General features: G+C 44.5%; 1 protein-coding gene across 1 annotated transcript; it reads left to right on the top strand.

The window, feature by feature from the left end:
- The first annotated feature begins 28 nt into the window (after positions 1 to 28).
- LOC143298143 (cyclin-dependent kinase 8-like) lies at positions 29 to 27,999 on the top strand. The gene is made up of 13 exons (XM_076610874.1): positions 29 to 179; positions 3,503 to 3,596; positions 4,489 to 4,599; positions 7,405 to 7,545; positions 8,171 to 8,228; positions 9,704 to 9,835; positions 12,103 to 12,246; positions 17,084 to 17,153; positions 19,798 to 19,870; positions 21,043 to 21,140; positions 22,825 to 22,918; positions 24,284 to 24,448; positions 27,865 to 27,999. The coding sequence occupies exons 1-13, from the start codon at positions 43 to 45 to the stop codon at positions 27,964 to 27,966; spliced, it is 1,419 nt and encodes a 472-aa protein (XP_076466989.1). The 5' UTR covers positions 29 to 42; the 3' UTR covers positions 27,967 to 27,999.

Raw genomic sequence — 27,999 nt, 5'->3', positions numbered from 1 at the left:
TTTTTCCAAGGCCATTCGAGATGCTCGATGCAGAACGTAAACATGGACTACGATTTCAAGCAAAAGACTACTTTGGAGAGAGCCAAGGTGGAAGACTTGTTTGATTATGAAGGCTGCAAAGTGGGCAGAGGAACCTATGGACACGTTTACAAAGCTAGGAAAAAAGACGGCATCGAAATGTAGGCCACACTTTCTTACTTTCGAACTTAGCGCTCGCGCATTTAAGGACCCACATTGCTTTTTATTTTATTTTGATTTTAAGTTCTACATGTTTGTCGTAAGGCAAACATTTAACAACCGTATGTTTCATAACGTTGGGAATTGGACAGACATCATCTATTAAATAAACAACAGAAACATGCTTTATCATTTTTTTTTTTAACCTGTCAGTTAAAATGACTGGAGTGTCGTGAGATGACGAGACTCTAAATTGAGCATTTTGTTTTGAAATTAAAACTTGGAAACACAAACTGTTTTTGAAAGCAAATAAAAACATTTCCCCAGTCAGAATATTGCAAAAGAAGCTATACAGTTCACTGGTTAGTCATTTAATGAATTATGCTGTGTGTTGCCAGGCAACACTGAAGTTATTTCAGGATTTTACTGAAATGTGCGCGGATGCATATTTTATGTATGTATGGTAGTGTGTTTACTTGAATGGTACTGTTTCAGTGTATGTGTGTCCATTGCATGTAATTGTTTATGGCACGGAAAGGGGAGGGGCAGTACTGAGAAACTTCAGAAAGGTATTTGTGTTTTGATGTTCAGTTTTATTATATATTTAAAAAAGTGCCGCTTTGCATCTGAGGAAAAAATCAGCATTTCCAACTGTCTGTATGCAAAAACATGCACCACTCCCTAAAAAGCAGAAATATATTAATATAATTATTGCTTGGTATCATATGTGGTTGCTCATGCATAATTTCTACTAACTTACTTTTAGGAGTTTAGCAGCAGTGAAATGTTAGTTGAAATCTATACAGTGTTGATTTAGTGGGGCATTTTAGTCATTTGAATAATGACATGTATAGAACCAGATGACTCATAAATACACTATACAGACATTGTCTAATGAAGAAAGTGATACACCGAAATTGCATTTGATTTTCAGACAACAAGAATACTTAATTGTTTGCTCCCAGTTGGCAAACCTGTACTGGTATTGTCTAGCGAAGAAATTGATATGCCAAAATAACATTTCATTTTCAAACAGGAATACTTTATTTGTTCCTAGTTAGCAAACATGTACCGGTATTGTCTAACAAAGAAATTGATACACCAAAATGACATTTATTTCAGACAATAGTAATATTTGTTCCCAGATATTGGCAAACTTTGCATGATTCTCCATGAAGCACTGTGACTGGTAATTTTCTTATGTGGGTCATGAACAGAAAATAGACCATGTCAACCATAAACAGAAAATAGTGTCGGCCATCAACAAAAAAGACAAATGACCAATTGAAGGGATACATTCTCCTGTTTTTGTCATGAACAGAAAATAGACAATGATCAATTGAAGGGATACAATCCACCCTTGAAAGTCTGTAGAGCATGGACACCAAGTTGAGTTGTTTCCCATTAATTGTATGCATTTGGTGAAAAGTTAAAAAAAAAAAGAAGAAAAAAAAAAGGGGGGGGGCGAGGGGTGGGGGGGGGGGGGGGGGGGGCGCATACACAACTGTATAAAATAGTCACATGTATTTCCATACTGCCAGTAAGGGGTTAATATATTGTTTACACCAACTTTTCACCACCTTTTTCAGCATGATGTGCCAAAGGACCACATGACCTTGGTGATGACAGTATCTTAAATCTTATATATATATGTTTATTGTGCATGCTTGTGAGTTGAGGACTGTTTTGTATGCGTGTGTGTGTGGATTGTAAAGCACTTTGTGCAATGAGGAAAGCGCTGATAAATGTCCAGTTATCATTATTAATATTATTATCTACATTCAATACCACAACCATGGCAGTCTGTTCAACCTGAGACACATACAGGACCAAACCAAGACACTGGAGCAACTACTCCATGAGCTTCTTTTTGCTGATGATGCTGCTCTTGTTGCCCACACAGTCAGCCTTGCAACGCTGAACATTCTGCTTTGCAAAAGATGCCAAGCTCTTGAGACTGGAAGACAGCTTGAAAAAGACTGAAGTTTTTGAACATCTCACACCTCAAGATGATTACCATCCTTCTCACATCACCACTTGTGAGACAGAGTTTAGACAGTCCACCATTTCAGCTACCTGGGTTGCACTTTATCATCAGACACCAAAACTGACAAGGAAATTGGCAACAGTCTTGCAAAGGCAATTACTGCTTTTGGCAGAATGTACAGACGAGTGGAGCAACAAGCTTCTGAAGAAAGGCACAAAGATCAGCATGTACGGAGCCATTATTCTGACCACCTTTCTCTATGGCTTTGAGTCGTAGGTCACTTACCATCATAACTTTGTGAATGTTTCAAACAATGCTGCCTTCACGTAGGTCACTTACCATCATAACTTTGTGAATGTTTCAGACAACGCTGCCTTTACGTAGGTCACTTACCATCATAACATTGTGAATGTTTCAAACAACGCTGTCTCCACACCATCCTCAGCTGGAGGAAGTGTTTTGCCACAAACACTTTAGTCCTCCAACAAGTGTAGGTCACCAGCATCAAGGCCTTACTGTTGAAGACACAACTGCACTGGGCTGGGCATGTCTCCAGGATGGAGGACCACTGCCTGCCCAAGAAAGTGCTTTGCGGAACTATCCACCATCCACTGTGACAGAGGGGCGCCCCAAAAGATTCAGAAGGAATCCCTCATAGCCTGTCACACTGACCATTGACAGTGGTCCACTCTAGTCACAGATTGTGACCTGGCCACACACCATCCACCAAGCTGTCATCTCTTTCCGGGAGACACACAGATCCTGCTTGGAGGAAAAAAGGAAAAAGAGGAAAACCTGTGACGTCACAGAACTGACCCACAACGGACTTTCCCATGCAGCCGCTGTGGATGGACCTTTGTCCAGAATAGGCCTCATGAGCCACCAGTGAACCTGCAACAGACATGGATATCCCCCTTCCTAAATCTTTGTTCGCAAAGCCAATCCATGATATATATTTATAGATAAATATATATACACATGTATGTGTATGTATGTATATGTGTATATATTATACACATGAATGTGAGTGAGAGAGATTGAGTTGAGGGAGAAAGGAGTTATTTACTGATGATATTGAGTTTGAAAACTTGAATATGATGTCATTTAGGCCTTGTGCAAGGCCTGTTCACAGACAAGACTTGTTTCCCAAAACTTTGCATGCATGTTGGTCTAGGGTCTGTTAGCCCAACCTGTTTGAGGCAAAATGGGTTGTACAGTGTTGGTAGGTTTGCCCAGTGGGAGTCTGGACTGTAAGAAGTCATTTTGCTTATGCCAGTAATTGTGTAATGATATTGAGGAGTAGAGTTACAGTGCAAACTGCAATGCTATACTGTGTAGAGAGGGGTCCTTTGCGCCTCGTGCAGGCCATGAGTATGCCCTGAAGCAGATAGAAGGCACTGGTATCTCCATGTCTGCCTGTCGGGAAATCGCTGTGAGTTGAATTTCTTTCCTCATTCCTCAGTGCTTTTGTCAGTTGCTTGAATTGATATATTACAATGTATAATGTGATGTCCTATTTCACATCATATTTGGATCACGTGTCTAAACCAAGTAGGTCAGTGTAATTACCCTGATTGGTGTGTGTGTGCATGTGTGTGTGTGTGTGTGTGTGTGTGTGTGTGTGTGTGTGTCCATCAGAAATTTTAACAAATTAATTTTCTCTGGAAATATTTTATCAGTCAACACCAAATTTGGATTAATGTTTAATCATAGAAAATAAATCTTGACTATAATGTTAACTGGGTTAGGATATATGGGTGAACTGTAAATCTGATGTGGCTAAGACTGTTAAGCACAAACTATGGGTGAAATGTAGATTTGATGTGACTAAGGATGTCAAGCACAAACCAGCACAATTTTTCAATTTGTTTTCATCTACAAAAAAAATTTGGGTTTTTTTGGTGGTAAGCAAAAAATATAAACTGCATCAACTTATGCTGTTTAGCACATCATATCAATTCTAATTGCAGTATTTCAGTTGTTAAAACAAAAGGAAATAACCATAAAATAGAAGAGTATAGAAAATTGATTTATGTGTTGATAAATAGACAACCAGACAGATAAGTAGATAATGTTCTCAGTTGTGTTTGTGATATATATGTGATGGTGCATACACACACACACACACACACACACACACACACACACACACACACACACACACACACACACACACACACTCACAGATGCATGTACACAGATGCATGTACACATGCACTCACACACTCACACACACACTCACACACACACATACACACACACACACACACACACACTCACACACTCACACACTCTAACCCTGACCCAAACCCATCCGTGTGCAGTTGCTGAGAGAACTGAAGCACCAGAACGTGATCAGCTTACAGAGAGTATTCCTGTCCCACACTGACCGCAAGGTGTGGCTGCTCTTTGACTACGCTGAGCATGATCTCTGGGTAAGGTGGGCTTCTGGGTTCTGGGTTCTGTTTTAGTCGTCAGTCATGGCTGTAGGACTGATGATGATGATGACACATGACTACATTGAACATGACCTCTGGGTAAGGTGGGCTTCTGGGTTCTGAGTTCTGTGTTAGTCGTCAGTCATGGCTGTGGGACTGATGATGACACATGCCTACATTGAACATGATCTCTGGGTAAGGTGGGCTTCTGGGTTCTGCTTTAGTCATCAGTTATGGCTGTAGGACTGATGATGATGATGACACATGACGACATTGAACATGACCGCTGGGTAAGGTGGGCTTCTGGGTTCTGGGTTCTGTTTTAGTCATCAGTCATGGCTGTAGGACTGATGATGATGATGACACATGCCTACATTGAACATGATCTCTGGGTAAGGTGGGCTTCTGGGTTCTGCTTTAGTCATCAGTTATGGCTGTAGGACTGATGATGATGATGACACATGACTACATTGAACATGACCTCTGGGTAAGGTGGGCTTCTGGGTTCTGGGTTCTGTTTTAGTCATCAGTCATGGCTGTAGGACTGATGATGATGATGACACATGACTACATTGAACATGACCTCTGGGTAAAGTAGGCTTCTGGGTTCTGTTTTAGTCGTCAGTTATGGCTGTAGGACTGATGATGATGATGACACATGACTACATTGAACATGACCTCTGGGTAAGGTGGGCTTCTGGGTTCTGGGTTCTGTTTTAGTCATCAGTCATGGCTGTAGGACTGATGATGATGATGACACATGACTACATTGAACATGACCTCTGGGTAAAGTGGGCTTCTGGGTTCTGTTTTAGTCGTCAGTCATGGCTGTAGGACTGATGATGATGATGACACATGACTTTTCCTTTTCTGTATATTGTCTCTTCCTTTCATTTTTCCAGAAAGCCTTGAATATTTTTTTCAGTCATTTTCAGGACTTGATGACTGGTTACTGTTGGTATGTTGTATTCTTTTCGTGCACCCAGGACATCTGAGGTGTCCATTTGCAACTTTTCATTTTGTATGTGCGTTATATATATATATATATATTTTTTTTTTTTTTTTGCATTATGTATAATTATCTTTATGTTCAGGTTTATTTGATCCCCAGGTGAAAAATTGAGGGCCTGTCCCAGGTTTCTGTGCACGGATGTGACTGTGCTTGTGCCTCATTTTCTTTTCCAGGGTTTTTTTTTTTTTCTGGTTCTATGGTATCAGTGTTTTGAGTTTTAAAGTTCCTGCATTGACCCTGTCTGGTCAGCTAGGTTAGCAGCAGCAAAGAGAAGGATGAATGCTCCGCAGGATTGATATTGACAGTGTTTTCAGGATAGAAATAGAACAGAATAGAATATGTCTTTATTACCAAGTGTACCAGAGTCACAAGGAATATTGGGGGGTGGGGGGGGTTGGGGGGGGGGGATAGTACACAACAAGGTATGAACATAAATCGAAAATCATACAGATACAGTAGAAATTTGGATACATACAAGTGCATATCAATATAAAAAAAATTGTGCATACTCACACATGCAAGCATGCACACACATACACGCACACACATGCACACATACACACACACTCTCTCTCTCTCTCTCTCTCTCTCTCTCTCTCACGCATGTTTGAACAGAAGCCGCATATTACATGTGGATGGGGCTGATGACAAGATCTTCAGGTAGATGGTTGTTGATTGCACAATTCTATTTATCATACTGGATTTGTTCGAGAGACTGGGCATTGACTGCTTTGGGGAAAAAGCTACTGGCGAAGCGGTTGATAAATGTTCTGCAGGATTGATATTGACAGTGTTTTCAGGACAAAGTTAAAGGTTCCACAGGATTAATATTAAGAGTTTATTCAGGATAACTGATAAATGTTCCAGAGGGTTATTATTGGCTGTTTTCAGGATGAATACTCCACAGGATTATTTTTGACAGTGCTTTCAGGATAAATATTCCACAGGATTGATATTGACAGTGCTTTCAGGATAGATATTCCACAGAATTGATATTGACAGTGCTTTTAGGATAGATATTCCGCAGGATTAACATTGACAGTGATTTCAGGATAACTATTCCACAGGATTGACAGTGATTTCAGGATAACTATTCCACAGGATTAACACTGACAGTGATTTCAGGACAACTATTCCACAGGATTGATATTGACAGTGATTTCAGGATAAATATTCCACAGGATTGATATTGACAGTGCTTTCAGGATATATATATTCCTCAGGATTATTATCAACAGTGATTTCAGGATAAAGATTCCACAGGATTAACATTTATGGTGATTTCACAATAAATATTATATAGGATTAATATTGACAGTGATTTCAAGATACCGGTACATATTGAGCATGATTAACATAAACAGTGATTTCAAGATAAATGTTCCACAGGATTAACATTGAAAGTGATTTCAGAATATATATTCCACAGGATTAGCATTGACAGTAGTTTCAGGGTAAATATTTCACAGTGCTTAGATTGACAGTGATTTCGGGATAATTTTTCCACAGGATTAACATATACAAAGATTTCAGGATAGATATTCCACAGGATTAACATTGACAGTGATTTCTGGATAAATATTCCACATGATTGATATTGACAGTGCTTTCAGGATAAATATTCCACAGGATTAATATTTACAGTGCTTTCATGATAAGTATTCCGCATGATTAATACTGACAGTCTTTTCAGCCTTGATGTAGCCCTGTGTATTCAGCTGCTGTTTCTAGCAACACTGATGCATGATGAATTATAGCAGGGGTGTGGGTGGTGTGCTTGCTGTGTTCAGCACATCATCAAGTTTCAGCGGTCAGCCAAGGCCAACAAGAAGGTGGTCAACGTGCCACGGAACATGGTGAAGTCCCTGCTGTATCAGATCCTGGATGGTATTCACTACCTCCATGCCAACTGGGTGCTTCACAGAGATCTGGTCAGTTCTGTCACTTTGTATGTGTGTGAGGGGGTGTGCCCAGTGTGTGTGTGTGTGTGTGTGTGTCTGTGTGTTGAGGGTGAGGCAGGTATATATATATATATATATATATATATATATATATATATATATATATATATATATATATACACATATATATATATATATATGTGTCCCCTGCCTCACCCTCACCCTGTACCCCTTATTCATGCCTCATGTATTGTTAGATTGGCTTTGAGCCTTATGGCTAGTATTATATACATAGATTGGCTTTGAGCCACAGGGTTCTCTCTCTCTCCCCCGCGGTCTCTTCCTCTCTCTCTCTCTCTCTCTCTCTCTCTCTCTATATATATATATATGTATATATAAATATGTAAATATATATATATATATATATTCCTGTACCTGCTTAATGCCTTATGTATAGTTACATTGACTTTGAGCAACAGGGCTAGTACATATATATATATATATATATATATATATATATACCTTGCTCATGACTTGTGTATTGTCAGAATGGTTTTGAGCCACAGGATTAGTGCTATATCTGTGCACATTATTATTATAATCATTGTTACAGTTGTTGTGAGCAGCGTTGTGTGTTGCCTGTTGATGTGGGCAGAAACCAGCCAACATTCTGGTGATGGGGGAGGGGCCAGAGAGGGGACGGGTGAAAATCGGTAAGGTTTGCTTTCAGTTTTTACAGAGTGGATTGGAAATTTTGAGGCTTATATCCTAGGTAGTACCCCCATGGGAGTGCCAGGAACTCTTCCAGAATGAAAAGTATTCCCGCCTTCTGGAATTTCTGTGCTAGAAAATTCCTTTTTTCTGTCGAAGTCTCTTTTTCTTGTGTGGCTTTTTTTCCTTTTCTTTCTGCCCTCTCTTCTTTCCTGATTGTCTGCCCTGGTGATCCATTTATCAGTGTCTTTGTTTCCCAGAAAGCCATGCATATTTTTTGTCTTTCAGGACTTGGTAATTGGGCACTCATACTATGTTTTTGCAAAGAGGACTTGTTAGGCACCTGTTGGCAATTTTTGGTTTTGAGTGTCTGTTTTTTATGCATAATTTTGTTTATTTTGTATCTCATATGTCCAGGTAGGTTAGGTATAGGTTTGTTGACTTTAGTTATACAGTGTTATGTTCAGTTTAGTTATGCATAGTTATGTTCAGGTTAGTCTGTTTAATCCTATAATAGTCAATGTCAGAGGCATGTGCAAAGATTATGTTCATGAATATGACCACTTGTGCCTGATTTTCTTTTCTGTTTGTTTGTTTTATGTTTGTATAAGCAACTGAAGATAAACAGAAAGTTCCTTCATGGTACTGGAGAAATGGTTATCTGAGCCAAGGAGGAGAGGGGATTTGAGGAAGGGAAAGAAATGGGGTGGAGAGAGGAGATTGGAGGAAGGGAGAGAAATGGGGTGGAGAGGGGATTGGAAGGGAGAGAAATGTGGTGGAGAGAGGAGATTGGAAGGGAGAGAAATGGGGCGGAGAGAGGAGATTGGAAGGGAGAGAAATGGGGCGGAGAGAGAAGATTTGAGGAAGGGAGAGAAATCGGGTGGAGAGAGGAGATTGGAGGAAGGGAGAGAAATCGGGTGGAGAGAGGAGATTGGAGGAAGGGAGAGAAATCGGGTGGAGAGAGGAGATTGGGAGAGAAATGGGGCGGAGAGAGGGGATTGGAAGGGAGAGAAATGGGGTGGAGAGAGGAGATTGGTGGAAGGGAGAGAAATGGGGTGGAGAGAGGAGATTGGGAGAGAAATGGGGCGGAGAGAGGAGATTGGTGGAAGGGAGAGAAATGGGGTGGAGAGAGGAGATTGGTGGAAGGGAGAGAAATGGGGTGGAGAGAGGAGATTGGTGGAAGGGAGAGAAATGGGGTGGAGAGAGAAGATTGGAAGGGAGAGAAATGGGGTGGAGAGAGGGGATTGGTGGAAGGGAGAGAAATAGTGTGGAGAGAGGGGATTCAAGGAAGGGAGAGAAATGGGGTGGAGAGAGGGGATTCGAGGAAGGGAGAGAAATGAGGTGGAGAGAGGGGATTGGAAGGGAGAGAAATGGGGCGGAGAGAGGGGATTGGAAGGGAGAGAAATGGGCTTTGCCAGTCTGTTCCCGCTCTCTCTATCCAACTCGGGCTTTTTCATTCTTTTCCTTGTGTGTCCAGCTGACATGGGTTTTGCTCGTCTCTTCAATGCTCCCCTCAAGCCCCTGGCCGACCTTGACCCGGTGGTGGTGACCTTTTGGTACCGTGCCCCAGAGCTGTTGCTGGGAGCCCGCCACTACACCAAGGCCATTGGTCAGTGCACACACACACACACACACACACACACACACACACACACACACACACACACACACACACATACACACACACACACAACGACACCTCATTCATTACACACCACAATCTCTTTAGCCTTTAATTTCATATAATGTACTTTTTCTCTACTACATAAGATGAACAATTTCTTACACTAATATACAGATGCATTCCCTTATCTTTATCCACTGCTTTTCTCCTTTCCATCTAATAACACTTACAGTGAATAGACGTTAAACTGAACAAAACACACACACACACACACACACATACACACACACACACACACACACTACCGACCCTGTAGTGCGTATTTTAGTGATAAATCTATTTACAGTGATATGACTCCACCCCTTGCCTGGAAATTCCTTTACAATCCTTCTTCCACCCCAGCCTTTCTCCTTGAAACAGTTTTAAATGGTAACCTTATCACTTTCACTCAAAGGCATGGTTGATCCTTCCAAACTGAAACTTTGGACAGAACTGATTTTGGATACAGACAATAAAAAAAATCAAAAAAAAATCAATAGACTTGACACCCAGACAGGCGATTTTTAGACTGACACTGATTGACAGATGCCAACACCTGGCAGCTGGCATGAACATATGGAGGTCACATTGCACAGCTCTGATACTAGATTTTTTGACATGCTGTTTTGAATTTGACAATACTTGCATAATTTGCGTCCAAACTTTTAGATATTTTGCAAGCTTGTTGATGATACCCTAAGGTTACTGTGTGAAAATTTTCAGTGAATTTGGTTTCTCTATCACTGAGAAAATACTTGTCAAAAAGCGGTTCACTTTTTAGGGGGCACCCGATATGTGTGATTTTGGGGTAGGCATGTATGATTAAGGGGTGGCATATATGTGTGGTATGATTCTGGGATAGGCATCTATGATTTAGGGGTTGGCATATATGTATGATTGTGAGGTAGGCATGTATGATTTAGGGGTGGGCATATATGTATGATTGTGAGGTAGGCATGTGTGATTTTTGGGTGGGCATATGTGTGATTGTGAGGTAGGCATGTATGATTTTTGGGTGGGCATATATGTATGATTGTGAGGTAGGCATTTATGATTTTTGGGTGGGCATATATGTATGATTGTGAGGTAGGTATGTGTATGTTTTGGGTGGGCATATATGTATAATTGTTAGGTCGGCATGTGTATTTTGGGTGGGCATATATGTGTGATTGTGAGGCATGTATAATTTTTGGTGGGCATATATGTATAATTGTGAGGTAGGCATGTGTGTGTTTTGGGTGGGCATATATGTATAATTGTGAGGTAGGCATGTGTTATGATTTTGGGGTGGGCATATATGTATGATTGTGACGTAGGCATTATGATTTTTGGGTGGGCATATATGTATGATTGTGAGGTAGGCATGTGTGTGTTTTGGGTGGGCATATATGTATGATTGTGAGGTAGGCATGTGTGTGTTTTGGATGGGCATATATGTATAATTGTGAGGTAGGCATGTATGATTTTTGGGCGGGCATACATGTATGATTGTGAGGCATGTGTGATTTTTGGGTGGGCATATATGTACAATTGTGAGGTAGGCATGTGTGTGTTTTGGGTGGGCATATATGTATGATTGTGAGGTAGGTAGGTATGATTTTGGGGTGGGCATATATGTATGATTGACATAGGTATGTATGATTTAGGGGTGGGCATATATGTATGATTGTGAGGCAAATATGAGTTTTGGGTGGGCATATATGTGTGATTGTGAGGTAGGCATGTGTGTGTTTTGGGTGGGCATATATGTATGATTGTCAGGTAGGTATGTATGATTTAGGGGTAGGCATATATGTATAATTGAGGTAGGCATGTATGATTTAGGGGTGGGCATATATGTATGATTGTGAGGTAGGCATGTGTAATTTTTGGGTGGGCATATATGTATAATTGTGAGGTAGGCATGTGTGATTTTTGGGTGGGTATATATGTATAATTGTGAGGTAGGCATGTGTGTGTTTTGGGTGGGCATATATGTATGATTGTGACGTAGGCATGTGTGATTTTTGGGTGGTTATATATGTATGATTGTGAAGTAGGCATGTGTGATTTTTGAGTGGGTATATGTGTATGATTGTGACGTAGGCATGTGTGATTTTTGGGTGGGCATATATGTATGATTGTGAGGTAGGTATGTGTATGTTTTGGGTGGGCATATATGTATGATTGTGAGGTAGGTATGTATGTCTCAGTGCTGTCAATGATGTTTGCAGACATCTGGGCCATTGGGTGCATCTTCGCTGAACTCCTGACATCAGAGCCCATCTTCCATTGCCGGCAGGAGGACATCAAGACCAGCAACCCATATCACCACGACCAGCTGGACCGCATCTTTAACGTCATGGGCTTTCCTCACGGTCAGTGCTGTCTTCATGTCACGGGCTTTCCTCACGGTCAGTGCTGTCTTCATGTCATGGGCTTTCCTCACGGTCAGTGCTGTCTTCATGTCACAGGCTTTCCTCACGGTCAGTGCTGTCTTCATGTCATGGGCTTTCCTCACGGTCAGTGCTGTCTTCATGTCATAGGCTTTCCTCACGGTCAGTGCTGTCTTCATGTCACGGGCTTTCCTCACGGTCAGTGCTGTCTTCATGTCACGGGCTTTCCTCACGGTCAGTGCTGTCTTCATGTCATGGGCTTTCCTCACGGTCAGTGCTGTCTTCATGTCATGGGCTTTCCTCACGGTCAGTGCTGTCTTCATGTCACGGGCTTTCCTCACGGTCAGTGCTGTCTTCATGTCATGGGCTGTCTTCATGTAATGGGCTTTCTTCACGGTCAGTGCTGTCTTCATGTCGTGGGCGGTCTTCATATCATGGGCTTTCCTCATGGTCAGTACTGTCTTCTGTCTTCATGTCATGGGCTGTCTTCATGTCGTGGGCGGTCTTCATATCATGGGCTGTCTTCATGTCACGGGCTTTCCTCATGTTGTGGGTTGTCTTCATGTCATGGGCTTTCCTCATATCATGGGCTTTCCTCGTGTTGTGGGTTGTCTTCATGTCATGGGCTTTCCTCACGGTCAGTGCTGTCTTCATGTCATGGGCTGTCTTCATGCTATGGGCTGTCTTCATGTCGTGGGCAGTGTTCATGTATGGGTGCATTTTTAAAAAAATTGTGTGTGAGAGAGAGAGAGAGAGAGAGAGAGTCTGTCTCTGTGTAAGTGCAGTTTCATGCTTGTGTGAGTCTGTATGTGTGTGCACAGACACTGAATGTGGCCCTTTAAATTTTTTTAATAATTTTTTTATTTCATCAATTTCTTCTGTGTGTCTTTTGCTTTATTGTACTTTAATATATTGATTTATTTGTTCAGTTTTTATGATTGTTTCTTCTTTTTTTCTTTTGTTAAGAAAAGTTTGTGCAAACCTAGGGTAGGTTCTCAAGGCTGACCAGCCAGCATGTTGGGATAAATTGTAGGTCAGGCACTGGGAGGTTTTTGTGTACATGGATTAGTGCACATGCCTTCACACCTCCTTGAAACTATGCTGTATGTGTTTGTACATGTGAGTGAGTGTGCACAAGCTTGCTGAGTGTGACCCATTTTCACTGTTCTCCAAGTTAGCTGACTGCGACCCATTTTCACTGTTCTCCAACTTAGCTGAGTGTGACCCATTTTCACTGTTCTCCAACTTAGCTGAGTGTGACCCATTTTCACTGTTCTCCAAGTTAGCTGACTTTGACCTATTTTCACTGTTCTCCAAGTTAGCTGAGTGTGACCCATTTTCACAGTTCTCCAAGTTAGCTGAGTGTGACCCATTTTCACAGTTCTCCAAGTTAGCTGAGTGTGACCCACTTTCATGGTACTCCAAGTTAAACTATCCAGGTGTGGCCCATTTTCACCTCACTTCAAATTAGCCAATTATGGCCCATTTGTTACTGTTTTCGAAGTTAACCAAATGGGTAGCAACTTGAGAACACATACAGATATGAAGAAAAACACTCTGTTCAAACTCACTGGGTTTATTTTGACAGGTAAAGTTAAAATAAATCCAAGTAATGTGACTAGTAGACTAAAAGTTACACTTGTCAGTCATTTCATTTTTCCAAACAAAAACAAAGAAAAAAAGATGAGTGTTTTTTGTTCATGAATATCAGTTCTGAATAATCAGTAAACCATACAGAGCCGTCTGAAAATAACAACAGACATCAGGTTTTTCTCATATTCAAGTCAGAATGACTTGTGCACACATATTATTATGGCTAACACACACTTGAGGATACAGGCAGTTTATGTTCCCAGTCACTGAGTATGGAAGTCACTGAAACACGGGTCATGAACTCAGGTGTTCCGTTTCAAACATTTGCGTCGCATCTGGTTTTCAAACAACAAAGAGAGCATGGCAGTTGTGTATGCCGTGGGCCAACCAGATGATCCATCCTGGGGAAAAACTGCATTTGGTACATGCTTATCCAGGGACACAGGGTGACCCTGCCCAGGCCTTGGGCCATGAGAACAGGATCTGGCATTGAAGAGGTTCACTTTGACCACTGTATTGTGGTGAGCCAGCATATCTAGAATTGCCTCAGTGGAGATCTCAGTCTGCATGTATCAAGGCCATGCCTGTGGAATGGACTGATCCAAAGTCTGCATGAATTGGGGCCATGCCTGTGGAATGGACTGATCCATACAGCAGATGAAAGTCTGCATGTGTCAGGGCCATGCCTGTGGAATGGACTGATCCATACAGCAGATGAAAGTCTGCATGAATCGGGGCCATGCCTGTGGAATGGACTGATCCATACAGCAGATGAAAGTCTGCATGAATCGGGGCCATGCCTGTGGAATGGACTGATCCAAAGTCTGCATAAATTGGGGCCATGCTTGTGGAATGAACTGATCCGAAGTCTGCATAAATCGGGGCCATGCCTGTGGAATGGACTGATCCGAAGTCTGCATGAATCAGGGCCATGCTTGTGGAATGGACTGATCCAAAGTCTGCATGAATCGGGGCCATGCCTGTGGAATAGACTGATCCAAAGTCTGCATGTATCAGGGCCATGCCTGTGGAATGGACTGATCCACACAGCAGATGAAGGGAGGCCACTGCCACTTCCTGGTGCAGATTGTCACTGTAGTCTCCTGCAGTGCAGTCCACCCTGTTCACACATCCCCTCTTCACATTTCTTCTCTGACCCCCCACCCCCACCCCCCAAACCCCTCTCCTTGTGGTGTGTGGTGACTGGCAGGGTCATCTGCGCTTGTCTGACCACCCCCTCCCCACTACCCCCTGTTATGGTGTTTGTGACAGACAGAGCTGTAAGTGTGTTGTGTTTGCGGCAGACTGTCAGTGTGTTATGTTGTTTGTGACAGACAGAGACTGTCAGTGTGTTATGGTGTTTGTGACAGACAGAGCTGTAAGTGTGTTGTGTTTGTGGCAGACTGTCAGTTTGTTATGTTGTTTGTGACAGACAGAGACTGTCAGTGTGTTGTGGTGTTTGTGACAGACTGTCAGTGTGTTGTGGTGTTTGTGACAGACTGTCAGTGTGTTGTGGTGTTTGTGACAGAGAATGTCAGTGTGTTATGTTGTTTGTGACAGACAGAGACTGTCAGTGTGTTATGGTGTTTGTGACAGACAGAGCTGTAAGTGTGTTGTGTTTGTGGCAGACTGTCAGTTTGTTATGTTGTTTGTGACAGACAGAGACTGTCAGTGTGTTGTGGTGTTTGTGACAGAGACTGTCAGTGTGTTGTTGTGTTTGTGACAGACACTGTCAGTGTGTTGTGGTGTTTGTGACAGACTGTCAGTGTGTTGTGGTGTTTGTGACAGACTGTCAGTGTGTTGTGGTGTTTGTGACAGACTGTCAGTGTGTTGTGGTGTTTGTGACAGAGAATGTCAGTGTGTTATGATGTTTGTGACAGAGACTGTCAGTGTGTTGTGGTGTTTGTGACAGAGACTGTCAGTGTGTTATGTTGTTTGTGACAGACACTGTCAGTGTGTTGTGGTGTTTGTGACAGACACTGTCAGTGTGTTGTGGTGTTTGTGACAGAGAATGTCAGCGTTATGTTGTTTGTGACAGAGACTGTCAGTGTGTTGTGGTGTTTGTGATAGACTGTCAGTGTGTTGTGTTGTTTGTATTTGACTGTGCTTTCATATATGTGAAACTGCATGTCTGGTGCATTTCTGTTATGCATGTGTGGGTGTATGTGTGAATGTGTGTCTTCATTTTTTACATTTATTTGCTTATTTATCACCATTGTTGTCTTATTTATTTATTTATTTATGTTTTATTATTATCATTTTATTAGTATTACTAATATTATTACTACTACCTTTTTCTATATTATAATTATTATTTATTTATTTATTTATTTATTTATTTATGCAAGCTTATCTATTATTTATTCCCCCGTTTTTTTTTTTTTTTTTTTTTTTTTTTTTTTTTTTTTGTGTGTGTGTGGTTGTGTGTGTGTGTTTTTTTTTTTTTTTTTTTTTTTTTTTTTTTTTTCCCAAGGCCTGACTAAGCGCGTTGGGTTACGCTGCTGGTCAGGCATCTGCTTGGCAGATGTGGTGTAGCGTATATGGTTTTGTCCGAACGCAGTGACGCCTCCTTGAGCTACTGAAACTGAAACTGAAACTGTGTTGTTTGTGACAGAGACTGTCAGTGTGTTGTTGTGTTTGTGACAGACACTGTCAGTGTGTTATGGTGTTTGTGACAGAGACTGTCAGTGTGTTGTTGTGTTTGTGACAGAGACTGTCAGTGTGTTGTGTTGTTTGTGACAGACAGTCAGTGTGTTGTGTTGTTTGTGACAGACAGACTGTCAGTGTGTTGTGGTGTTTGTGACAGACACTGTCAGTGTGTTATGGTGTTTGTGACAGACACTGTCAGTGTGTTATGGTGTTTGTGACAGACAGAGACTGTCAGTGTGTTGTGTTGTTTGTGACAGACACTGTCAGTGTGTTGTGTTGTTTGTGACAGACAGAGACTGTCAGTGTGTTATGTTGTTTGTGACAGACTGTCAGTGTGTTGTGTTGTTTGTGACAGACACTGTCAGTGTTATGGTGTTTGTGACAGACACTGTCAGTGTTATGGTATTTGTGACAGACACTGTCAGTGTGTTATGTTGTTTGTGACAGACAGTCAGTGTGTTGTGTTGTTTGTGACAGACACTGTCAGTGTGTTGTGGTGTTTGTGACAGACACTGTCAGTATGTTATGGTGTTTGTGACAGACAGAGACTGTCAGTGTGTTATGTTGTTTGTGACAGACAGAGACTGGGAGGACATTCGCAAAATGCCAGAGCACCCTCAGCTGATGAAAGACTTCAAGCGGTCCAGGTAAGAGGGAAGAACGATGCAGAAAGACTTCAAGCGGTGCAGGTAAGAGGGAAGAACGAAGCAGAAAGACTTCAAGCGGTCCAGGTAAGAGGGAAGAACGAAGCAGAAATACTTCAAGCGGTGCAGGTAAGAGGGAAGAATGATGCAGAAAGACTTCAAGCAGTGCAGGTAAGAGGGAAGAACAATGCAGAAAGACTTCAAGCAGTGCAGGTAAGAGGGAAGAACGATGCAGAAAGACTTCAAGCGGTCCAGGTAAGAGGGAAGAACGAAGCAGAAAGACTTCAAGCTGTGCAGGTAAGAGGGAAGAACAATGCAGAAAGACTTCAAGCAGTGCAGGTAAGAGGGAAGAACGATGCAGAAAGACTTCAAGCGGTCCAGGTAAGAGGGAAGAACGAAGCAGAAAGACTTCAAGCAGTGCAGGTAAGAGTGAAGAATGATGCAGAAAGACTTCCAGCAGTCCAGCTATGAAGAAAGAATGATGCAGAAAGACTTCAGCGGTCCAGGTAAGAGGGAAGAATGAAACAGAAAGACTTCAAGCGGTGCAGGTAAGAGCGAAGAATGATGCAGAAAACTTCAAGCGGTCCAGGTAAGAGCGAAGAACGATGCAGAAAGACTTCAAGCGGTCCAGGTAAGAGGGAAGAACGATGCAGAAAGACTTCAAGCGGTGCAGGTAAGAGGGAAGAATGATGCAGAAAGACTTCAAGCGGTGCAGGTAAGAGCGAAGAACGATGCAGAAAGACTTAAGCGGTCCAGGTAAGAGGGAAGAATGATGCAGAAAGACTAAGCTGTGCAGGTAAGAGGGAAGAACGATGCAGAAAGACTTCAAGCGGTCCAGGTAAGAGGGAAGAATGAAACAGAAAGACTTCAAGCGGTGCAGGTAAGAGCGAAGAATGATGCAGAAAACTTCAAGCGGTCCAGGTAAGAGCGAAGAACGATGCAGAAAGACTTCAAGCGGTCCAGGTAAGAGGGAAGAACGATGCAGAAAGACTTCAAGCGGTGCAGGTAAGAGGGAAGAATGATGCAGAAAGACTTCAAGCGGTGCAGGTAAGAGCGAAGAACGATGCAGAAAGACTTAAGCGGTCCAGGTAAGAGGGAAGAATGATGCAGAAAGACTAAGCCGTGCAGGTAAGAGGGAAGAACGATGCAGAAAGACTTCAAGCGGTCCAGGTAAGAGGGAAGAACGATGCAGAAAGACTTCAAGCCGTGCAGGGAAGAGGGAAGAATGACACAGAAAGACTTCAAGCGGTGCAGGTAAGAGGGAAGAATGATGCAGAAAGACTTCAAGCCGTGCAGGGAAGAGGGAAGAATGACACAGAAAGACTTCAAGCGGTGCAGGTAAGAGGGAAGAATGATGCAGAAAGACTTCAAGCGGTGCAGGTAAGAGGGAAGAATGATGCAGAAAGTCTTCAAGCGGTCCAGGTAAGAGGTGCAGGACTTCAAGCGGTCCAGGTAAGAGGGAAGAATGATGCAGAAAGATTTCAAGTGGTGCAGGTAAAAGGGAAGAATGATGCATTGGGAAACACAAGAGTTAAGCAGAACACTGACTGCACCAGCAGAATGATTTGGAATTCCTGTTCACCGTACAGCATCAGACATTATTTCCCTTCTTGTTCTTAAATGATGTGGTGGGGTGTGGGTGGGTGGAACAGTTTGTGGCACAGTATTGATGTAGTTGGGTGTGGGTGGAACAGATTGTTTCAGAGAGTCAGTGATAGGTGTGGGCGATAGGTGTGCTGTTCATGTGGGTGATGGGTGTACTGTTCATGTGGGCGATAGGTGTGCTGTTCATGTGGGTGATGGGTGTACTGTTCATGTGGGTGATGGGTGTATGGTTCATGTGGGTGATAGGTGTACTGTTCATGTGGGTGATAGGTGTACTGTTCATGTGGGTGATGGGTGTACTGTTCATGTGGGTGATAGATGTACTGTTCATGTCGGTGATGGGTGTACTGTTCTTGTGAGATAGGTGTACTGTCCATGTGAGATAGGTGTACTGTTCATGTGGGGGATGGGTGTGGGTGATAGGTGTACTGTTCATGTGGGCGATGGGTGTACTGTTCATGTGGGTGATAGATGTACTGTTCATGTGGGTGATGGGTGTACCGTTCATGTGGGTGATGGGTGGGTGATAGGTGTACTGTTCATTTGGGCGATTGGTTTACTGTTCATGTGGGTGATAGGTGTACTGTTCATGTGTGTGATAGATGTACTGTTCATGTGGGTGATGGGTGTACTGTTCATGTGAGATAGGTGTACTGTTCATGTGGGGGATGGGTGTGGGTGATAGGTGTACTGTTCATGTGGGTGATGGGTGTACTGTTCATGTGGGTGATATGTGTGCTGGTTCATGTGGGTGATAGGTGTACTGTTCATGTTGGTGATAGGTTTATTTGTTCATGTGGGTGATAGGTGTACAGTTCATGTTGGTAATAGGGAGAGAGAGAGAGAATTGAGTGTTAGGCGTGCGAGTCATTATGTGATTGCTTTGAAGTGAAGCATTTGTTATTGATTGTGCTGGTTGTTGTGCAGGATTATATGTACATGTGTGGCTTACTTTATAAGTGTTATCTTGTAAGTTTATTGTTTTGTCTAAGTTTTGTGCGTGTGCATGTGTGCGTGTGTGTGTGTGTGTGTGTTTGTGCAGCTACATGAACTGTACCCTGATGAAATACATGGAAAAACACAAGGTCAAGGCAGATGGCAAGGCATTCCATCTAGTAAGTAAAACTACCATGTCAGTGCCACAGTCCTTTGTCATGACTTGTTTGGCAGTTTTAAGTTTGTGGTCTGTGTGTGTGTGTTTGTTTGTGTGTGTGTGTGTGTGTGTGTATCTGTGTATATGTGTGTGTGTATCTGTGCATCTGTGTGTGTGTGTGTGTGTGGTTAACAGTAGTGTGTGAGGTGAGAGTTGGTGTAGCTGCAGCATGAGGTATGAATGATGAGGTTGGTGTAGCTACAGTATGACGTGTGAGTGATGAGGTTGGTGTAGCTGCAGCATGAGGTGAGAGTGATGAGGTTGGTGTAGCTGCAGCATGAGGTGAGAGTGATGAGGTTGGTGTAGCTGCAGTATGAGGTGAGAGTGATGAGGTTGGTGTAGCTGCAGCATGAGGTGAGAGTGATGAGGTTGGTGTAGCTGCAGTATGAGGTGAGTGTGATGAGGTTGGTGTAGATGCAGCATGAGGTGTGAGTGATGAGGTTGGTGTAGCTGTGGCATGAGGTGAGAGTGATGAGGTTGGTGTAGATGTAGCATGAGGTGTGAGTGATGAGGTTGGTGTAGCTGCGGCATGAGGTGAGATTGATGAGGTTGGTGTAGCTGCAGCATGAGGTGAGAGTGATGAGGTTGGTGTAGCTGTGGCATGAGGTGAGAATTGTTGGTGTAGCTGCAGTATGAGGTGAGAATTGTTGGTGCAGCTGCAGCATGAGGTGAGAATTGTTGGTGCAGCTGCAGCATGAGGTGAGAATTGTTGGTGCAGCTGCAGCATGAGGTGAGAATTGTTGGTGCAGCTGTGGCGTGAGGTGAGAATTGTTGGTGCAGCTGCAGTATGAGGTGAGAATTGTTGGTGCAGCTGCAGTATGAGGTGAAAATTGTTGGTGCAGTTGCGGCATGAGGTGAGAGTGATGAGGTTGGTGTAGCTGCGGCATGAGGTGAGTGTGATTGGTGTAGCTGCAGTATGAGGTGAGAGTGATGAGGTTGGTGTAGCTGCAGTATGAGGTGAGTGATGAGGTTGGTGTAGCTGCGGCATGAGGTGAGAATTGTTGGTGTAGCTGTGGCATGAGGTGAGAATTGTTGGTGTAGCTGCAGTATGAGGTGAGAATTGTTGGTGTAGCTGCAGTATGAGGTGAGAATTGTTGGTGTAGCTGTGGCATGAGGTGAGAATTGTTGGTGTAGCTCCAGAGATTGCTGATCATGGACCCCACCAAGCGCATCACCTCGGAACACGCCATGAAGGATGCCTACTTCCTGGAGGAACCTTTGCCCAGCACTGAGTGAGTGCTGCCCCCAGTCACCTTCACTGTCACTGTTTGTCATCGTCATTGTCATTATTGTTTCATGAATGTCATCATCATCATCATCATCATCATTGGGTGTATATTTTGATATTAGATCTCATTGCTTCATGTTTTTGACTCACTTGTGTAAACAAAGTGAGTCTATGTTTTAACCCGGTGTTCAGTTGTCTGTGTGTGTGTGTGTGTGTGTGTGTCCATGGTAAACTTTAACATTGACATTTTCTCTGCAAATACTTTGTCAGTTGACACCAAATTTGGCATAAAAATAGGAAAAATTCAGTTCTTTCCAGTCATCTTGTTTAAAACAATATTGCACCTCTGGGATGGGCACAAAAAAATAAAAAAAGAAGCCTAATTATATGCAAACTGCATTTACTGTTATATTTATATTTTTTGTATTCTCTAAACTTGGCACTTTGACCTCTTATTCTGACACAACAACAAGAGGAGTCGTTATTATCATTTTTTGTTCAAACAGGAACTTCTTTTGCTAAGCATGGAATTTTTATTTATTTTGCAAACATTTTGGTGCAGATAGTAAAAAAAGGGAGATTACTCTGTAATTAATGCTAGGGGACTTAATTTATCACAAGTGAGTCTTGAAGGCCTTGCCTCTCTTGTTGTTTTTGTTTTCCATCCATGCTTTAGGAATCTCTCGTCCACTGGAGTGATGGCCTAGTGGTAACGCATCCGCCTAGGAAGCGAGAGAATCTGAGCGCGCTGGTTTGAATCGCGGCTCAGCTGCCGATATTTTCTCCCCCCCTCCACTAGACCTTGAGTGGTGGTCTGGACGCTAGTCATTCGGATAAGATGATAAATCGAGGTCCCATGGGCAGCATGCACTTAGCGCACGTAAAAGAACCCACAGCAACAAATGGGTTGTTCCTGGCAAAATTCTGTTGAAAAAATCCTCTTCGATAGGAAGAACAAATAAAACTGCAGGCAGGAAAAAATACCCCCAAAATGGGTGGCACTGTAGTGTAGCGACGCGTTCTCCCTGGGGAGAGCAGCCTGAATTTCACACAGCAAATTCTGTTGTGATAAAAAGAAATACAAATACAAATATTATCATTATAAGCTGCTGCTTGCATTCCTCCTGCAGTGTATGATCAATAAACCTGCTGCCCATTGTGTCTCTGGCATATCAGGCAGCAACATGACAAATAAAGCTTATTTCAAACAGGACAGATTGGAACAAATGAAATTTACCACAGTTTAGGGTTTGTTTGAAAATGGTTGCTTATTTGAATTTTGTATAATAAAAAAAAAAAGATCATCTGTCAGCATGATTTCTGTCTATGTGCGTGCATGCATGCATGTAACAACTTTTCAGAACATTAGCTTTGTGATTGATCATATTCCATGTACAAATTCAGCTGTAGGTGTTCTTGGAGTCTGTGAAAATTGTTCATATGAAAATAGAAATACATAGCATCATGGTTGACACCTTTTCTTGCATTTTAATGGTTAATCATCATCAGAGAAAGCTGGTGCAGTTGTCAATACAGTGATTGTGTGTGTGTGCATGTGTGTGTGTGCGTGCGTGTGTGTGTGTGTGTGTGTGTGTGTGTGTGTGTGTGTGTATGCGTGCTTCTGTGTGTGTGTGTGTGTGTGTTTGTGTCTGTTTCTGTGTGAATGTGTGTATACGATTATGTTTCAGCGTCTTTGATGGTCTCCCCATTCCGTACCCAAAACGGGAATTTATTTCTGATGATGAAAATGAAGACAAGGCGGACACTGCCAGCAAAGCTCAGGTAAAAACAGGTGTGGTGTCAGTGTGGAGAGTACAGCTGACGATTGTTGTATTCTGTCTTGCTTCCTAGTGGGGTTGACTCAGGTAAAACAGGTGTGTCGGTGTGGAGGGTACAGCTGACGATTGTTGCTTCCTGTCTTGCTTCCTAACGGGGTTGACTCAGGTAAAACAGGTGTCAGTGTGGAGGGTATAGTTGATGAATGTTCCCTGTCTTACTTCTCCTATGGGTTGCCGCGGTGGATGTGATGTGTCAGTAGCAGGGAGGTGACTGGTGATGTGATGTGATGTGATGTGATGTGTCAGTAGCAGGGAGGTGACTGGTGATGTGATGTGTCAGTAGCAGGGAGGTGATGTGATGTGGTGTGTCAGTAACAGGGCGGTGACTGGTGATGTGATGTGATGTGTCAGTAGCAGGGCGGTGACTGGTGATGTGATGTGATGTGTCAGTAGCAGGGCGGTGACTGGTGATGTGATGTGTCAGTAGCAGGGTGGTGACTGGTGATGTGATGTGATGTCAGTAGCAGGGAGGTGACTGGTGATGTGTTGTCAGTAGCAGGGTGGTGACTGGTGATGTGATGTGATGTGATGTGTCAGTAGCAGGGTGGTGATGTGATGTGTCAGTAGCAGGGTGGTGACTGGTGATGTGATGTGATGTGTCAGTAGCAGGGAGGTGACTGGTGATGTGATGTGATGTGTCAGTAGCAGGGAGGTGACTGGTGGTGATGTGATGTGATGTGATGTGTCAGTAGCAGGGAGGTGATTGGTGGTGATGTGATTTGTCAGTAGCAGGGTGGTGACTGGTGATGATGCGATGTGATGTGTCAGTAGCAGGGCGGTGACTGGTGATGTGATGTGTCAGTAGCAGGGAGGTGACTGGCGATGTGATGTGATGTGTCAGTAGCAGGGAGGTGACTGGTAATGATGTGATGTGTCAGTAGCAGGGAGGTGACTGGTGATGTGATGTGTCAGTAGCAGGGCGGTGACTGGTGATGATGTGATGTGTCAGTAGTAGGGCGGTGACTGGTGATGATGCGATGTGATGTGTCAGTAGCAGGGCGGTGACTGGTGATGATGTGATGTGTCAGTAGCAGGGTGGTGACTGGTGATGATGCGATGTGATGTGTCAGTAGCTGGGTGGTGACTGGTGATGATGCGATGTGATGTGTCAGTAGCTGGGTGGTGATGTGATGTGTCAGTAGCTGGGTGGTGACTGGTGACGTGATGTGTCAGTAGCAGGGTGGTGACTGGTGATGATGTGATGTGATGTGTCAGTAGCAGGGCGGTGACTGGTGATGATGTGACGTGATGTGATGTGTCAGTAGCAGGGAGGTGACTGGTGATGTGACGTGATGTGATGTGTCAGTAGCAGGGTGGTGCGGGTGGAGGAGGGGGGCAGTGTGGGGGAGGGGACCAGTCGTCAGGACACAACCCTCCACCTGCCAAGCGATTGAGAGTCATGATCCCTGCCACCACCACCACCACCACCACCACCACATCATCATCTTCCATGGCCTCCTCCTCTGACTACCAGGTGACATGAATCATTGGTTTTTCTTGGGTTTTTTTTTCACAATGGTAAATCTGTTAATGATAATCCCATGGTCACTTGAGGTGTATTACCAACTGGGATTTGAGAGGCATGGCAGGTATCTCCTCAGTCTATAACAGGCCTTACATCCAGTGGTGCGTCTCTTTGACATGCCCCCCCAGTGACCATCCCCCTTTCCCCCCAGTGACAGCCCCGCAATAACAGTCCCCCTCTCCCCTCCCCCATGACAGTGCCCCCGCCACCCCCAATAAATCCCCCCTCCACCCATCTCCCCCCGCCAAATGACAGTCCCCCTTTCCCCCAATGACAGCCGTCCAGCATTGTCATCCACCCAATGACAGTTCCCCTGCTCCCCCCTACCCCCCCCCATTACAGATACCCCCAATGACAGTCCCCCCCAGTGACAGTCCCCCCAACAACAGTCCCCCAACGACAGTCCCCCAAATGACAGTCCCCAACAACAGTCCCCCAACGACAGTCCCCCAAATGACAGTCCCCAACGACAGTCCCCCAAATGACAGTCCCCAACGACAGTCCCCCAACGTCAGTCCCCCAAATGACAGTCCCCAACGACAGTCCCCCCAACAACAGTCCCCCAACAACAGTCCCCCAAATGACAGTCCCCAACAACAGTCCCCCAAATGACAGTCCCCCAAATGACAGTCCCCCAAATGACAGTCCCCAACGACAGTCCCCCAGTGACAGTCCCCCCAACAACAGTCCCCCAAATGACAGTCCCCAACGACAGTCCCCCAAATGACAGTCCCCCCAACAACAGTCCCCCAAATGACAGTCCCCAACAACAGTCCCCCACATGACAGTCCCCAACAACAGTCCCCCAAATGACAGTCCCCCCAACGACAGTCCCCCAAATGACAGTCCCCCAAATGACAGTCCCCAACGACAGTCCCCCAAATGACAGCCCCCAACGACAGTCCCCCAACGACAGTCCCCCCACTGACAGTCCCCCAATGACAGTCACCCATGACAGTCCCCCCAATGACCAGTCCCCCCCCCCAATGACAGTCCCCCAGTGACAGTCCCCCCCGCTCCCCCAGTGACAGTCCCCCCTCCCCCCCAGTGACAGTCCCCCCCCAATGACAGCCCCCCCCCCCCCCGACAGTCTCCCCCCCCAATAACAGTCCCCCCCAATGACTAGTCCCCCCAATGACCAGTTCCCCCCAATGACCAGTCCCCCCAATGACAATCCCCCCAATGACCAGTCACCCCCACCCCCCAATGACCAGTCACCCCAATGACCAGTCACTCCCACCCCCCAATGACCAGTCACCCCAATGACCAGTCACCCCCACCCCCCAATGACCAGTCACCCCAATGACCAGTCACCCCCACTCCCCAATGACCAGTCACCCCAATGACCAGCCACCCCCACCCCCCAATGACCAGTCACCCCAATGACCAGTCACCCCCACTCCCCAATGACCAGTCCCCCACCCCCAATGACCAGTTCCCCCCAATGGCAATCCCCCCAGTGACAGTCCCCCCAGTGACAGTTCCCCAATGACAGTTCCCCCCAGTGACAATCCCCCCCAATGACAATCCCCCCAGTGATAGTCCCCCCATGACAGTTCCCTAGTGACAGTTCCCCCCAGTGACAGTTCCTCCCAGTGACAGTCCCCCCAATGACAGTTCTCACAATGACAGTCCCCCCAGTGACAATCCCCCCCAATGACAATCCCCCCAGTGACAGTCCCCCCTGTGACAGTCCCCCCAATGACAGTCCCCCCAATGACAGTCCTCACAATGACAGTCGCCCCAGTGACAATCCCCCCAGTGACAATCCCCCCCAATGACAATCCCTCCAATGAAGTCCTCTCTAGTGACAGTCCCCCCAATGACAGTCCCCCCAGTGACAATCCCCCCAGTGACAATCCCCCCCAGTGACAATCCCTCCAGTGAAGTCCTCCCCAGTGACAATCCCTCCATGACAGTCTCCCAGGAATCAGTAGACACTAAGGCATTGACAGGAACTCACCCTAAACATGGAAGTGAAGGGAGGTCAAAACTGAGGTCCCCATGAAAGCCACAGAATCTGGGACCATTTTTTCTGTTCTCATGATAGGTCCCCATGAAAGCCACAGAATCTGGGACCATTTTTTCTGTTCTCATGATAGAGGAGGATGTTGATGTTTCTATGGTCTGTTTTAGTTTAGGACCACATGACAAGGCTTTACTCTATGCTTCCTTTCATACTATATCCTGGCATTGACCAGGCCCAAGAGATACAGATACCTGCAGTGTGGGTCAGGAGATTTGCTTAACACTCCAAAGGATGGATCAGTGAAGTGGGTGATACATGACTGTGTGATCCCATCCCAGTCTTCCATTGAGCCCATGGAACACTCAGTTCTGTGCAGGAGCCACATGTGCAGGGACTTGAACCTTCATCGTCCCAGTCATCACTGTGTGGCACTAACCACTTTACCATGGGCTGTTTTTTTGGGTTTTTTTTGGGGGGGTTTTGTTTGTTTTTTTAACCATGGTTACAATGATTCTATTATGTTTATGTTTGTGGCTGTTGTCATCATCATTTCTTCCATCATCATTTCATCGCCATGATGACTGTCCTTACTATGGTGATGGTGACTTTGCCTGCTAAGGTGACCCTGTGTCTTGAGTTGCTATGGTGATGGTGCCTCCTGTGGTGATGCTGTGTGTGTTGTGTTGCTATGGTGATGGTGATGGTGCCTCCTATGGTGATGATGTTTCATGTTGAACTTGTGCTGCTGCCAGAAAGAAAGTCTGTGTACCAGAGTATAGACAATGAAGTTTGTGTATTCATGTATTTGTATTCACTGTGTGTGTTGTGTTGCTATGGTGATGGTGACATTGCCTCTTGTGGTGACACCATGTGTATTGTGTTGCTATGGTGATGGTGACGCCTTGTGTGTTGTTGCTATGGTGATGGTGACGTTGCCTTCTGTGGTGACACTGTATGTGTTGTTGCTTTGGTGAAGGTGACACTGTGTTTTGTTGCTGTGGTGATGGAGATGTTGTGTGTTGTGTTGCTATGATGATGGTGACACTGTGTTGTTGTGATGGTGACGCAGTGTGTTGTGTTGCTATGATGATGGTGATGCATTGTGCTGTGTTGCTATGGTGATGGTGATGCAGTGTGTTGTGTTGCTATGGTGATGGTGACGCTGTGTGTTGTATTGCTATGGTGATGGTGACGCTGTGTGTTGTGTTGCTATGGTGATGGTGACGCATTGTGCTGTGGCGATGGTGACGCAGTGTGTTGTGTTGCTATGGTGATGGTGACGCATTGTGCTGTGTTGCTATGGTGATGGTGACGCATTGTGCTGTGTTGCTATGGTGATGGTGACGCATTGTGCTGTGTTGCTATGGTGATGGTGACGCTGTGCGTTGTGTTGCAGCACGTCCACAACCGGCAGGCAGGCAGCCAGCCACAGACCTTACCCTTCTCCACCACCACCTCCTCCTCCCACACCACCTCCTTCGTTCCCCGCATCATGTGACCCTGCTGTCACCCCTACAGGATTGGCTGTTCA

Source organism: Babylonia areolata, chromosome 23, assembly GCF_041734735.1.
Source record: "Babylonia areolata isolate BAREFJ2019XMU chromosome 23, ASM4173473v1, whole genome shotgun sequence".
Classification (NCBI taxonomy): domain Eukaryota; kingdom Metazoa; phylum Mollusca; class Gastropoda; order Neogastropoda; family Buccinidae; genus Babylonia; species Babylonia areolata.
The sequence above is the reverse complement of the archived record's forward strand: the minus strand, read 5'-3'. Positions and strand labels throughout refer to the sequence as shown.

What these genes read in the sequence shown, in the direction of transcription:
- LOC143298143 (XM_076610874.1), top strand. Translation starts at nt 43, where the DNA reads ATGGACTACGATTTCAAGCAAAAGACTACTTTGGAGAGAGCCAAGGTG. An exon ending in CTGCCTGTCGGGAAATCGCT is followed by an intron (nt 3,597 to 4,488) that starts GTGAGTTGAATT and finishes ATCCGTGTGCAG; the next exon opens with TTGCTGAGAGAACTGAAGCA. An exon ending in AAAGACTTCAAGCGGTCCAG is followed by an intron (nt 17,154 to 19,797) that starts GTAAGAGGGAAG and finishes GTGTTTGTGCAG; the next exon opens with CTACATGAACTGTACCCTGA.